The sequence below is a fragment of the Biomphalaria glabrata genome, chromosome 2, assembly GCF_947242115.1.
Source record: "Biomphalaria glabrata chromosome 2, xgBioGlab47.1, whole genome shotgun sequence".
NCBI classification, from domain to species: Eukaryota; Metazoa; Mollusca; class Gastropoda; family Planorbidae; genus Biomphalaria; species Biomphalaria glabrata.
Genome location: NC_074712.1, coordinates 55,073,266 through 55,089,799, shown reverse-complemented (window position 1 = coordinate 55,089,799; position 16,534 = coordinate 55,073,266). Strand labels below are relative to the sequence as shown.

General features: G+C 36.0%; 1 protein-coding gene across 2 annotated transcripts in view; it reads right to left on the bottom strand.

Annotated features, from left to right (window-relative positions):
* Positions 1-16,534, bottom strand: part of LOC106064536 (neprilysin-11-like) — a 155,326-nt gene that overhangs the window by 35,321 nt on the left and 103,471 nt on the right. For both annotated transcript variants that reach the window (XM_056021487.1, XM_056021488.1), the window contains exon 5: positions 13,352-13,468. In XM_056021487.1, the coding sequence (XP_055877462.1) occupies positions 13,352-13,468 (117 nt within the window). The remainder of the gene's footprint in view (positions 1-13,351; positions 13,469-16,534) is intronic.

The window sequence follows — 16,534 nt, the reverse complement described above, 5'->3', positions numbered from 1 at the left end:
ACATTCATTGGTTAGTCAGAGAAACCAGTCGATTTATAAGTTGAAAAAAGTAGGTATTGTCTTTTTTTTTTTTTTTTTTAATGTTTTTCTCGTTTTTTTTGTTTTTTTTTCCATTTTGTCTCATTCGCTGTTTTCATGATTTGTGCACTTTAAAATATCTGTGAAAAACAAACAACTATTTAAAAAGATCCACCCATAAAGACATACTGCCACCAAGCGGATCGATACCTTGCAATCAATGCGGCGAATAGAATCCACTAAAGTATTCGTTAACAAACATTGTACAAAGATATTACTTTACAATCAAAAAATGATCGCATCGATTACTGAATAAAAAAAATAATTTGCCAAAAAACCCATCGCTCTTAGACTGTGTGGGGCAAATCTCTGCAACGTGATAGTTGAGCTTCTCAAGGCATGTCGATCTAATTGTTGCCAACTTTTAATGTTTACGGCTGAAAGTTAGACCCCCCCCCCAAAAAAAAAAAGGCTAAAATCTGGTCTTAAAATAAACAAAAAGCTGATCAATATCCTTTTCTTGAATTGAGACTTAAGACAGAAAACAGATTTACGTGACAGAACACGTTTGTACGACGCAGAAAGGCTGCAAAATTAGCCACTAAATGAAATTCGAACTAACACGTGACGATTTTATCCACACGTGGAAGTAAACATTTTTTTAACTGAAAGATTTGAGCAACCTAAAAAACTGTACATTGGATAGAGTCTAGGTAAAGGTCAAAGTTTACTTTGAGACGTTTCTGTGTTGACTTACTCGTTGTCTGCGGGAGGAGAGACTCATTGAGCATGTACTCTAACAGCTCTTGCTACATTAACTGGGATTTTTATGTCGGATGTTTGCGTTTATTTTTTTTTCTTTGGGCATAATTGGTTATGAAATTGTTAAGTTTGTTATTGTGGATAGATATCGATTACAACGTATAGGATTTTTATAGCTTAATATTATATAAATGTATTACCTGTATGAATATATATATATATATTGTTTATAGAAAAAATTAAAACATTTCATTCATCGGATTCATCGTTGTCGTAGTTCACTGTATATTTGTTCGAATTGATTTGTATCCTTTTGATATGTAATGAATTATTTATCGATTAATGTAAGACAATCATAATTTGTCCAAATTTTATGGTCAAAAACTGTGTAAATCATAGAAGTTGTTGTTTTCGTTTTAAAATAAAATTTATATTTCTCTTGACAAGTTTATATCATTGACAGGTGTCTTGACAAAAGTTGAATGTGGATGGCAGTTATAAAATCTAACATTTCTAAGTCGCATCAGTTGGTTGTCTCGTCCACGCTTCTGTACCGTTAAACCTACAAGAGGCATCTGTTAGAGACTTAGAGACAGATTATGTTGTCTCATTTTTTGTTTTTAAAACATCCAAGTAATATTTTATCTTGTATCATGTTTTTAAATATGTTTTATTAATTGTTTTTTCTTGAAGTCAATGAATCATTTTTTCTAAATTGACTTCTGAAATGTAACAGAATGCACTTCCATGGACATAAATTGTTGACGTTCATATTGGCTGCATTTCAATGAACATAAATAATTGGTAGAGAGCCTGTCTAGTTTTGAATATAATTTTAATGTATTAATAGTTCTAATTCTGTTTAAATTTTGGTCATTACCGAGTTTTAATTTGTAATACTTCTCCCTGAGTTGGAATATTGTCTTAGTGCTATATTCGTTTCTTTTATCAAACTTGTCTCATCTTATCTGATATATTTATATATATATTTTATTAATTTTGTTTTACTTTTATTTTTTTTTCAATGTTTCCCTAAATGACCAATACAACCTGTTGTTCTTCAAAGTGCTACTTGTGACAGAAAGAAAGAATGAAACAGTAAACTACGATGAAAATCAAGAAAATGTGTTAGGATTGTGTGTGTAGGTGGAAACAGAGAAATCAAACCACGTGACCAAGCTATTCCCCCCCAGCAGACGATCAATGGCTGATCTAATTAAGAAATGCGTAAGACATGCCAGTCATTTCCCGAACTATCCGTCGGATTGAGAAACGTTTCTGCAGGCGTGTGTGAGAATCAGTCTACGTGTGTGTGTGTGTGTGTGTGTGTGTGTGTGCGTGCTGGCGCGAGCTACCTCTATTGCACACGCCACTATTAGACAGATCTCTACCCAGAACAAACTTTCAAAGTCTTGGACATTTTGATAGACGTGACGTATGAGTAGTGGGAAACACTGGCCTATCAGTAGATCAACGAAATTAAGTGAGAGAGGGGGGGGGGTAGAAAGCACCAAACTAATTGTACCTTGCAATTACTTCAAATGTGCGTCATGTATCAGTTTTAAGCGTTGCAACATATACATATTTATTTTAAAAGAGAAAACCCTAAGGCCCTGCTCTAGCGTCTTAAAAATAAAACCGCGTGACGTCTGTAAATAACGCCTACGTCTAAGAAAAACAAGTAAATATAAAGACAATAATGGACAGTCCAGGGCCGGTCTTAGGCCACTGCAGCCTGTGCGACCGCAGTGGGCCCCACACTTTCATAGGCCCCGCGCTAATTCTAGGTGTATATTATTAAATTAAAACCATTATGACTTATATTACAGGGTTTTACGCGGCCTTCTGATTTTCCACGAGCTCATGGAAATCTGGAATCATAAAAATGTTCTAAAAAATAGACAAAATTGTCATATTGGGGTATCAACAATTCACGAAGATAGATTGAATAATTTGGCAATACTGCTATTGCAATTGAGCTCGATCTATGTCGGAAACAGAATTTTTTTTTGACTTCGCTAAACACAAGGCTCGTAAAGTTAATTTGATCGTGATTTTGTATATAGTAAAGAATGAATAAATTGCAAAGTCGAATTAATTTTCTAATACAAAATCTTAATGTTCACTTATTATCTATATCCCTATTCAGACTGGGCCCCGCGCAATCCGTTTCGCATAGGACCCCGCAATTGTTAGGACCGGCCCTGCCCATGATGGACACTTAGCTCTCTACTTCCAGTAGTTGACAATTAAAACATGACGTGTGACTCTTACAACAAAAATAAATATTACAATGTGACTTTAATTGTGCAAATTAGATTTTCAAAAGTTAAGCTTTGAATTAAAAAAATGTATCTTGATGTTTTTTTTTTGTGTGAATTCACAACGACATTGGATATGTTGAAAGGTATTGAAAGTCTGAAAGAGTGAAACCTCAGCTTCCAAGTTTGTAGAGACAAGAAACGCGAGGAGAATGGGTCCATGTCTGGATGAGAGAAAGCTGTTTGTTGATACGATACGGGTGGATGAGAGAAAGCTGTTTGTTGATACGATACGGGTGGATGAGAGAAAGCTGTTTGTTGATACGATACGGGTGGATGAGAGAAAGCTGTTTGTTGATACGATACGGGTGGATGAGAGAAAGCTGTTTGTTGATACGATACGGGTGGATGAGAGAAAGCTGTTTGTTGATACGATACGGGTGGATGAGAGAAAGCTGTTTGTTGATACGATATGGGTGGATGAGAGAAAGCTGTTTGTTGATACGATACGGGTGGATGAGAGAAAGCTGTTTGTTGATACGATACGGGTGGATGAGAGAAAGCTGTTTGTTGATACGATACGGGTGGATGAGAGAAAGCTGTTTGTTGATACGATACGGGTGGATGATCGTGAGACGCAGGGCAATACAATTGTCTACGTGGCATGTTTGTACAGAGAAGACGAGTGGTGGCAGCTAGACAGAAAGGAGCTAGCAACCTTGGCATTATTCCGCACTGGACACTGTCCGATAGGAGCCTACTTCGCTAGGATCCGAGAGAACCACGATCCCAGATGTCGACACTGCCATACTGAAGAAGAAACCGTGGAACACACCCTCTACAAATGCAGGGTGCTCAGAAACACTTTCAAAGATACGACTAGTCTTGAAACAGATAGAACTGGTGCATGTGGAGGTCTCGCTCTGCACGGAGACAGACAGACCCTACAGAACACTGCCAGATACCTGGATTAATACCAGTACGGAGCCTTAGTGCATGGAGGCGTACGAATGTACAGGTACATGTGGAAATGTACGAGTGTGAGCGGAGAAAAAAAAAGGTACTTAAGGCCTAATTTTGTAATGTTTCTTTGTCAGAACTTGGAGCTTGTAGAGGGAAAGAGATATGGAGTTACATTGTAAAGTTTGTATAATAAATATATACTGAAACTGCTACAAACTATACTTGTCCTTGAATAGAAATAATCAACATTTAAAAAAAAAGATTTCATACTATAAGAAAGTTATATTAAAGTTTTATTCTCACTAGTGGTCCCATTACTTTAATATAGCTGTGAAAGTTGGACACTGAACGCTGAGCCTGAAAGAATAATTCAAGCCTTTGAGAGGAAATGCTATAGAGATACGCTGGGTATCAGACACCAGGAAAAGGAGACAAATGAGTTTGTACTGTTACAAGTCAATACCCTGTCCGAAAAAAGAGGGAAAACTGCTCAATACTGTGAAGAGACGAAAGCTAAGCTGGTTTGGTCATATTGTAAAACAAGACTCACTGTCTAAAGTCATTCTTCAAGGTACAGTGATGGAAGCATGAAGAAACGGTCATCCAGAGTAAAGCTGGCTGGACAATGTAAAAGAATAGACCAGCCTCTCTCTTGATGTCCTGTTAAGTACAGCTGCTGACCGTGAAAATGGAGGGATTTGGTAACGCGAACTGTGAACTGTCACCCCTACGACAAAAGCTAAGGGACAGATGGAGAATGAGATAATACTGAAAGGTTTGGTGTAATACACAATTGAAGAATTTTCTTGCATTGTTATTCTCTGAAACCGCCAGTATTAAGATGAGATAAATGAATACAAAATTATTTGTCGTGCATAAATTAGGGTATGTTACCAATTAACAATAAAACTAAAATCATGACAGACCATTCTTAAAAAGTCGATATCCAATGTTATTTTTATTGGTAGTTTAAAACGCCACACTTTGTCATCAGTGCATCTAAGTGAGACCAATTGTTATGGAAGGCCTAAACACTGACCTGCGACGTCGCAACATGTGGGCCAATTTAGACCAATAGCTCTAGTCCACACAGGTCAGTGCTCAGGCCTTCTATAACTATTGGTCTCGATCTAATGCAGCGGAACCTTAGTGAGACCCACGCTTCATGGACACGATGCTTCTAGTTGAACTGAATTTTTCATTGAAAATGTTCAGTTTATGGGCTTTTACGGGATCGAAGGTGTGGAACTCGCTCACCATTTAGTCCAGACACATCAAATGCTTCAGTACATTCCAGAACATGAAAACCTATCTGTTCAAAACGTGCTTAGATTCGTTCCTCAGTTTAAATATTTATATCTGTTATGTTCTCATAACACCCAGAGTCCACATTATATTTGTTAACATCGCCATATAAATTACATTATAATTATTACTATTGGACTACATGCTTTATATATCATTGTTCGCAGATTGCAACAAAAAACTTTTTGTTTTCTTTAAGTTTCCATCGCTCTGACATTCGTACAAATGATCTATCAAGGCGCCTAAAATGTCACAAGGTTTGGCAAAGTCTGATAGTTCTTGGTTTACGAAAGAATTGATAGTTCTGACGAGCGCCTTAAAATATGTCTTAAATAGTATGTCATTAGACAGACTAATGGATGTGTGTATGTATATAATAATATATGCAACTAGTGGAAACCACAAAATGATACAGATAATGTTTGTTTTCGACTCAACACAGTCACTAAAGATTGTCTGTCACGGCTACCAGAGATCACATTATGTATGATTAGGATGCTAGGGTTATTTCAGAAAATTACACAAATCAAGTTTATTGATTTAAAAAGTAATAAAAAAAAAAAAAAAAAAGCAACAAGCAAATGCTCCATTTCGCAAATCGCCTGTCATCAAACTTGCATAAATTGATGTTGAGAATCAAGGATCAATGAGAAACCTATATGAATCTAAATCAGCATCACGTGGTTTGTAATTTTTAGCGGCTCCCGAAAGGGGAAAAGACGCTATTAGTTTTGTGTGGTCTGTCCGTCCGTCCCGTTTAGATCTCGTAAACTAGATAGATAGTGAAAATTCGACATCTTAAAATTTTAGTCCATTCAAAGTTCTGATGAAACGATTGCATTTTTCTTTTTTTAAATCGAAAACTCTAATTTTTAAAATCAATTAAGCAAGCAGTTTTTTCATCAAAATACATCACTTTTACAACTATTCACTATTAATAGTAACAAACACTGGAGGCTACTTACTAAGGGAGAAGGACATGTACCATATCTTTAGCGCATTTATGCAAACGGTTTTAGATGTTTTGTCAGAAATTTTTTTACAACTGTTGAGTAAGTTTTGTCATACTAATTACTACATTTATAAAAAAAACAAAAACAAATTTACTTTTTCTTAAAGAGAAAAAATCTATTTAGTATTCATATAAGTGGAAAATAATTTAAAACAACAATTAATACTTAGTTTCTCATATTATTGCATGAACAGCAGCAGTATCCAGCCACCATGATACACTGAACTAAAGGAATTTTTTTTTTTTACGAAAATGTTTTATTTTTCTTGCGGCTTTGAATAAGAGATTGACCCTTTGCATAACAAGTAGATAATCATTTTAAGACATAAGTTATGCAATGTTCATATTTAAGTTCACACAAACTTTCACTTATCCTTTGGTCTGCTGAACCGTTTGGGAACCACACAAGATCTGTCAACCTTCTTTCTCCATTCTTCTCTGTCATTTGCCTTTGATAGAATTTCGCTCTGATAATCTTTCTGAAAATATTGAAACCTGCCTTTTTACCTGCCTGGGTGGACCACATCGGGGGCCGATTTCGAGTGTCTTTGTAACCTTGCTTGTTATTTTTTTTTTGTTGTTGTTTTTTTTGTTGTTGTTTTTTATTGTTGTTGTTTTTTTTTTTTTTTTTTTTTTTTTTTTTTTTTTTTTTGAAAATCTATTCGTGTACATTGAGTTCATCCAACATGACCTACTTCCTGAGCCGTTCCTTCCCTAGTCCAACAAATCCTTCCCGGATTTCGCCTTCCGCTACGGCAACTGCTTGGAGCGCTTGGCGTGTAACTTAGGGATTAAACTCAACACGTCACAAATGTAAGACATTGGAGTCTACCTTTTTTTTACTCACCTCAAAAAAAAAAGTGTTTTTTTTTATTGCAAACTTATTAGCTAAGTGAAACCAGTCACTCTTATCGCACTTTAAATATATCATCATCATCATCATCTGACCCCTTGTCGTAGTGATACTGTGACAGTGTGCCTAACCAAATTCTTCTATTTTTTTCCGGTCAGCATTATAGATTTAGCCCAGACACAGCACATGCTTCAGTGCATTGGCTATCTATTTAAAACTTATATATATTTAAATATATTTAGTTTAGTATTGTTTTTAACTTACAGTCCATCACCCCTATTGCAGTGGGCCGCCAACCATAGGTTTCCATAGTCCCCTGTCCTGGGCCATCCTTTCCATATTGTTCAAGGTGTTAGTTTAATATAATATACTTTATTTAATACACTGAAATACTATTGAGACGTAAACATTGAATATTGTGGATTTTTAAACCAAACATGGAATTCTTCAATATCGAGACAGACGTGAGGATTTTCCCCATTTCTATTTTCGTTAGATATTGACTAGATCTAGGCCATTAAAAACAAAACAAAAAAACAAGCATCAGGGTGCATTCGGTATCAAATCGCGTGAACCGAACCGGAGTTTGGAGAATGGAGTTTTTGCATCAGAATCTATGTATAAACTCAATTGCGATGGAGTTGTAGCATCAGATTTAGCTCATATAATAACAAGCAACCTATATGCCCCAGTTTTACTCATGGTTATATCATGATACTTTTCACCAGCTTTTGTTCTATTTACATCATAACTTTGTATAAGATAGCGAAGTAAAGAAAGTTATGTTTAGACTATAGATATATGTGTCCATAACAAATACATATAGTCTAAATATCTATAGTCTAAACATCACTTTCAAACTATATCTGATGTTTAATCCTAGGCAGACCCGAGACATCAATCATTTTTGTTCATTTTTCATCTCACTGACCTAAATAAATATATCTAGGCTAACTACTGTACTGTAGTAAAACCAACCCGGGAGTACTACCACAGTAGAAGTCGTAGTGTATCCTTATACTTTTCTAATAGAACAAAAGCTGATGAAAAGAATAAGACGGGCAAGGGGGGGGGGGGGGCGGCAATCAACATGAGCCCATCACATACAATACAGCAGTGTTTCCCAAACAGTTTTTCGTGGTCATAATGTTCCGAGAAGCCTGGATGGGGGTTCAAACGAACTACTGGAATAATTAATTAGTTGGCCACCACGTGAATTAATCACTCTAAAAAAAAAAATAAGCAAAGTGTTCCGCTAAATATTCAGAATTTGAGAAGCGTTCCCTTAAGGAAAAAGTTTGGGAACCACTGCAATACTGCATAGAAAGTTTGGCCTTTAGCTCGCCACAAAGCCAGCAGTAAACTAGGCTGTTATATGGACAACGTCTAATGCATTCATAATTCATTTTTTTTTACTCGCAGGACTCGGTTTGGCCAAAATTTCGATCTGTAATGTCAGTTTTATTTTTTATTCCATTGTATATGAGCGTCCATTAACTTTCTCACGCTGTGACTTTGGGATAGATAACTTTTACTTATACAAAATAGATTAGCCGTGGTTAGTTATCTGCCTTGAATTCTGTGCTACAGAAGGCACCATATTTTTTTTTTTAATGTAGCTAATTGACATGTTTAATATTGAGACGGTTTAAATAATTATCAAGAATCAATAAAAGTAACTACAAAAGGTTAACAAATGGCTTCTTAAGTGGGAAACTTGATGTTTAGAACTTAATTCTTCCATTATGATGATAGTCTGAACATCACAATTAGTAGAAAAAATGAATACTTTAAATTATCGATATTGAAACCACTTGAGTTCACTTGACAGAGCGGTTTATTAAGTAACATTGTTAATTGAAATTGGCATTGCCATTAACACAATACAAAAACAATTTTTAAAATTCAATGGTTCTCCATAAGTACATGACTGTTCAACGCGCGCTAAAGTATTGAGAGATTGTCCGTTAACTATCCACTTTCCTACAAAAATGTCGACATTTTGAGGACCTCCTTTTATCATTCTTTATGTTTCACATCAAGTTCGCAGACAAAGTTTTGTGATTTTTTTTTTCAGTATCCGTGAAATATTACATTGCCAGAAAACACAAGACAAACATAGCAAGTATGTATTATGGTCATTCAGAGAGAAAAGTGAACAATATTCAGGAAGTGTTCATTATTCCTGATTCTGATTGCCTATTGGTTCCAACTACAGTCAGTTTTTAACGAATTCAATGTCAGTATACATTCCCCAAAAGTAAACATAAAAACAACAACTTATATTGAATAATACGAAAAACATACATAAGTGTAAGCCTGCCGGACCAGGTAAAACAAAGGACATTTAGTCCACGAGGCCTTCCTCAGCTACAAACAAACAAAAAAAGACAAACAATTAACACAAACTAGTCTTAAGTTAACTTATCTGTCCGATGTTGTTCTCTATCGAGGCAGAAAAGAAATGAGCCACGCTGGTGTAAAAGCGCGGGAAATCGGAAGGGGGCGGAGATGTCAGTCGTGGAAAAAGGGGGGTAGTGTTAGTGCCCATCGCATATTAAATAAAAGTGTGCTGGTTGTTGATCCCGTTAGGTTGGAGGGTACCTGACATGTAAATAAGTTTGTTTTCGATCTGCAGACGGGTGTTTTTGTCATTGCATTGTTGTATAGCAGTGCCGAGGAGATCAGTGGTACACCTATGATGTGTGTTATTAAAATGGATAGAGACGGGCTTAATTGCAAAATTTGGATTGTCTCTAAGGTGTTCTTGGAGTCATGTTTTTAAGTCCTTCCTGTGTTTCCAATATAAATCATTTGACCCCTTTAGCGGGGTTTGAACTAAAAAAAAACAACTCTTCAATTTAAAAAAAGCGAATTACGCACTCAAAATTATATGAGCGTAACCAAGCCAAGGGAGATTTTGAGTTTAAACCCCCCTCATCCGGAGGGCTTTTTTTTTAAAGTTTAAAACCCCTCCAGATGGTTTTAGTTTAAATACCCCCATACAGAGAGTTTTGAGGTTGATAACCTCTCTCTTCAATTTTATTCTAAAGCAAACTACAGTCACCAAATTCTATGAACGTAGATATGGGGGTTTTGAATTTCTTAAAAAAAAAACTCCAGAGATTTTTCAGTCTAAGAACACCCAACAAATGATTGTGACGATAAAACTTCCCTTTTCGATATAAAATCTAAAGCAAACTACACTCACCTAATTCCAAGAGCGTAGCCAAGAGAGGTTACAAATTTCTACCAGTGGCTGGGCTCAATTAATAAATTTCGGTGAAAAGACTAAAGACTAAATGTGGCTCAACAAAGATGGCTAAGACGGATTTTATAAGTCAGTTATAGAGATAGGGTCTCCATCAAGGAAATCCTTTACCGAACTGGGAGTCGACCCCTTAGTAAGGTTGTGACAGCGCGTGGCATGAGGTTTGCGAGACATGTTCTCCGCTAAAATGAATTACGGATAATAAAAGTTGCGATTACATGCAGGCCATTACGAGAAAAGCGCAAACAGGGACATCCTAGTACAACTTGGCGCCACACTTTCATGTAGGTCCTCAGAGCAGGTGGGAAGAGGCTTCAAACATTGCCAGTGACAGATTTTTGTGGAAGCAGCTTACCGCCCAATGCACTAATGACGCGGGAGGATCTAAGGCAGTAATCATACCACATAAGGTTTTTTTAAATAAAACTATTAATAGAAGGATAATGCACTGTAGATATCTCAGAGTGTACATTTTGTTGTTTTCAATACCGGAAATGGTGTTTGGCGGCGGGGCGGAGCCCCGCGCTAAGGGGAGCTAAATAGCGCTCCCCCAGACCCCCTTGCAAGCAATGGCTGGTAGTCTACGACTTTTTCACAAACTCCAGGAAGAACCTATTGTAGGGTCCAATAAACGTCTTCCGAAATAATGAAGGGTCAGAATGTAATAAAGATTAATTATGTACACACACACACACACACACACACATATATATATATATATATATATATATATATATATATATATATTTATTTATTTATATATATATATATATATATATATATATATATTTGCGTGGTGGGGGGAGAAAACAATCCTGGCTACGCCCATGATATATATATCATGTATATATATATATATATATATATATATATATATATATATATAGAGAGAGAGAGAGAGAGAGAGAGAGAGAGAGAGAGAGAGAGAGAGAGAGATGCATGAATGGATAGATAGATAGATAGATAGATAGATAGATAGATCTTTTTAAACAAACAAAAGTAAACACTATTTGGGCTGCAGCTAGTTTGTATGATAAGAAAAATTTAATTTAGTAATACTAAATTTTCCACAACATCACTTAAGAAAAGTATAAATCCATTTCCAGAGTCATATTAAAGATTTATTAGAAACCCCCACTTATTTTTCAAAAAAAAAAATAAATGGCCGTTTACACTTATTATTAATAGTCAATATTTATAAAAATGAAGTATTTTTATGAAAAAAAAAAGTTGCTACATTGTCAATTTTAAAAATGAAATGTTCACTTTCGGAAACGAAAAAACAAAAGAAGCCGTTGAAACAGAACTTTGAAGAATCTAGAACATTAGGGGCCTATAATATCTAATTATCAATCTTTACTAGTTTTTGAGATATAAGCGGGACGGACACACAAACCACACAACACTTAATAGTGATTACTCCCCATATGGAGGCCGCTGAAAACAGGAACGATAGATTGTTACGCAACAAAGAGCTGTGCTTAAGGCGGAAGGAAATATAAGACATTTAAATGTTGGCTTTGAGGACATATATGTTAGTATACTTATCAAGAATATCGCGTATACATGATAAATGTAACTCTTTGTTGACTTCGATCAGACGACTTGTTTCAGTTTTCGTAACATATGAATGATTTTAGAAACTAAATATTTAGAATCCAATACTAAATGATTGAATAAACAAAGATATATATGCGCTATTTGTGTGTTTTATATTAAGGTTGCATTTATTCTGAATATTTAAAAAATAATATATGTTTTCTTAATTTTAACTGTTATCAATGTTATGAACTGATGAAATATTTAAGATCCAAATAGGTCTGCATAAAATATGTTAATTAAAAACAAACAATGACAAATAAATAAAAATAATATTATAATAATAATAAAAAACAAATAGTTAAGAACATTTAGTTGAAGGAGAGGGTCTACGGTCGAATACATTAATGACGTCATACCGTGGGGAGAATATGAGGTCATAATGTTGCTAATAGTGCTTGTACAATTTCTAATTCTAAGCGCATTACTTCTATAATATCTAAAGAGTATGTGGCTAAACGATCTGCGATGCAAAATGGCATTTGTCTTAGTACGATTCCTCTATTCAAGTCACACTTTCGAAGAGAAATCTGGATGGGCAAAGGGAGGGTTAACTTATTTCTCGAAAACAGCTTTAACGATTTTCCGAGAAATTTGACAATTGATGTATATCGTTAGGAAAAGAATTTCTAGCTCGGCCACACCGGAAAACTTTAATTTAACCATTACAATTTTTCAAAGTATGAAAACAATTAGTATGACTTGTCTAGAGAAGTAAAAAGATATAAACTTTCAATAAAATTTGTTTATTCTGGAACAGGCAATATGTATTTGGGTATTTCCTCATGTAGGCCCTATTCATTCAAGAGTTTAATAAATAATAATATTCTTTTTTATTTGATCTAACACTCATTAAGAGCAAAAAAAAATATCGCTCTATACTTTGTATAAAGGAGGTATTGTTTTTTTTTTAAAGAAAATGTGTTTGTTTTTTTAAATCTATTTCTTGTTTTGCCCCTCCACAAAAAACAACAACATAAACTCCGATACCGGTTCCCCCTATATTCACTTTCTTGTCCACCTGTTACATTCCAAAGACTTGCTACCTAAACTTGTTATTCAAGTTAGGATCAATTGTAGAAAACTATACGCCACGAAGCTGATGCATACCTAACATTAGACATTTAAGAAGCAATATTGATGTTGCTTTTAGGTCTACAAAAAGTTCTCAAAATGTACACCAGAACTGCTGCGTACTGCGTACAGAAAATGAGACAAGAGATATATTCTGAAAGGCACTTAATGACACTAACAGTACTGTCACATAGGCGCACACATACACATACTTTCAACGTACTGTTACTGACCTATGGTCTTCGTCCCTTCTTCGCTGGAACCGGGCCTGAGCAAACAGGAGCGGAAGATCTCCTTGGATGTGGCCATCAGCCGGTCATCGCTGCGGTCAAACGATGCAGACAGGCGATCTGTGGGAGATGAGATAAGGTCAACATGAGCAACAACCCAGGGACGTTAGTTCCTTAATTTATACTCCGCCTCCACTGCCTGCTCACACACACATACACTCTCACATCCACACACACACATACACTCAGACATCCACACAGACACGCACACACACGAGAAGGTTGGGAGTGATCCCTGAAAAAAAAATTAACTACGCGGCCTATGACGTCATAAGCAATTGAAGCCTGACACTTTCTTTTCCTTTGAAACGAAATGTGCCTAGTTGATATATGACATTCAGTCATAAAACATGTGTAAGATCTATCTGGCATGTATCTATAAGGGATTTGTCAGCGCTGGATGTGACAAAAAAAATAAAGATTACAGCAGCTGGATCTTGTGTGGTTACGTGATAAGTGATATATCTTTGTTTTACTATTGTTATAGTTTATATTTATATGCAGGCATACACAAAAATAAAACCTGCTAAATATATATATTTAGAGAGAGAGAGAGAGAGAGAGAGAGAGAGAGAGAGAGAGATACTATTGTATACAAAGTAGGGCATGTTTTCAGAAGACCCAAAGTTGGAGTCAATATGGAAAAACTCGATGAATTTTACATTCAAAGCCAATTTACATTTTCGATGACACTTTATGAAGCTGATAGGCAGACAGATGGACTATAAGACAACAAAAATACAACAGAATGCTAGAGATATAATCGAAAGGAAAAGAAGAAGAAAATGATATGAAAAAAAAAAGTTACAGGGATTAAAGACACTAGCTCGTGATTTATTTAATCTATCTGCCTTGCCCAAGCAAGTTGTACGTGAAGATTGGGGCCATACATTAAATCACATTTCACAGCACGGAATAGATATTGCCACATTAGAAACGCATTTTTAATTCTTTCTTTCTATTTTCCTTCGTTTTTCTTTGTTCCACACGGGACTCGGTCCGATAGGAACCTATTTCGTAAGGGTTCCATAGAACCACGATCCCTGGTGTCGATACTGCTACACGGAAGACGGGCTTTCTCAGAAACGTGGTTTTAGGCTGTTAGGTATCTCTTTAAATCTTTCTTCAAAAATAGCTTGTTTTTTAACTGGTTAGGGAAAAAGAAAATAGACTATTGTATTGCCAAGAGCTAGGGCGTATGTTGTAAGTCTCTTTGAAGAGACTGTGTATCACTATGCTTGAGTGTCTTAAGCATCCAAGTACGTATCCAAGAAAATCTGACTTGTCAAAATGTACACAAGGTCAACTCGACCACCGCGACTTAATACAGTGACGTAGTGATCGGGAATGTGAGGGCCTCCAACAGCTAACTTCTATCTTAAAAAAAAACAACCCTTTATCGAACTTTAGTCTGATGAAGATTAAACTATAGTTTAACTAGTTTTAGTCGCTTGAAGAAAGTCATCTTGGTATTAACCTTTTAATGTTAAGTTAATATATCTTAATTTGTTTTCATAACAGGATCGCAAAGGCGATTGGACCCCACGACGACTCGCTGACCATTGTCTGAAAAACGCAAACGAAAACTCTATGGCTATCAAGGACAGCAAAGATCATTCTGCAGGGAACAGTACCAGGAAAAAAAGAACACAGAGAAAGTGACGGAAACACATCAAAAATTAGATGAAATTGACTTTGAGATTCTAGTCATGTCGACAGACGGAAAATAGAAAGAGACGGCCGTCAGATCAACTGTGGAGCCCGACCCGTCCAACAAGGGATAGGTGAAAGCTAGGAAGATTTATAATGATTTTCTCTTCACCATGCAGAATTCATACATTTTTTTTTCTTAATATTAATTATTTATTTCGGTTAAAAAAAGAGTACAAGTGACGTGTTTGGAATATAAATATAGAAATAGTTAATCGAAAACTTCGTAACGTCCTTTAAATCTCTAAGCTCAATGTGGCGGCATGGCTCTCTGTTAACCAACTCGAGGATTGGCTTGACTCGCGCATGCGTAATAGCCGTTTAAATGGAGCGGGCCGGAGTTATCGCTCTTGTCCACGGTTTAAGATAAATATTACTTTTCTCGATACCAGGGACTATAATCGATACCAAATTTACATAGGTTCATTTTGAATCGATGATCTCAGAGCCTCGTACTGGTGATCTTGTACAGGAAAAAGAGCTGCTGGGAAATTCGGGGATTTTGGGAGGGGGGTGTAAGGGGGCTGATATCAAATGATCAGGAAAGATTTCGAACTGCTGAAAGTCGTTTTCTTTTTAGAAAGGGGTGAGGGGTGGGCTATGTAAGAGATGTCTGGAAAGATAAGTCTGAGTCTCCATAATACTAAATAGTCAACAGTTTAATAAATTAACGTAGCGATAAAAAAAAAGACAACGAGAAGACAAAATAAATCATTAAAACAAAAGCAGAATTCATACCAAGGCATACCTATTTCATGACTTAGTAGCAATAGTAGATATTTGTTTTTAAACTTAAAAAGTATTATGGCACAATGCGAGCACCATAAAAATACAATTACTAGACGGCAGAGGGTCTTCATACGTGAGAATACAATTTGGGACTATTGTAAAGACCGAAGTGAATACCACACCTTGTACCACACCGTGAGGGTGTTCCCAGTACTGGAACGCACTACTTGTTTGAATGTATTTTATCTAAACCTCGATTTCAAAACGAGGCTAGGGTCAAGTGTATAATTGTGTGACGTTGAAACACTATATCACATTCCTACTGTTCTGTTCATTAGTACAGTAGCTACGCTGAGGTTGTCAATTGTAGTCAAACTGAATTTTCATTAGATTGGATCAATAAAAATTATCTTATCTTATTAAAGGCTGAGCTCTGATATTTCTAACTCAACAAATCCACTTGCAATGTCTGTCAGAATATTGAACGAAGGACTCCAGCTTTGGTCGCCTCAGCGTGGCGCCTCCGTGGAGACATCCCCTGGTGAATCGGAAAGGCTAAGAAGGAGAGTTAACATAGTCTCCTGTAGCCTAGAGCACGTATGTTCTAGCGAGTGTACATGCACATGTTGCGGATGAAAAAAAAAAGGTCAGCTAACACAGACCCATCCGTTGCACCGTTCCCCAGCG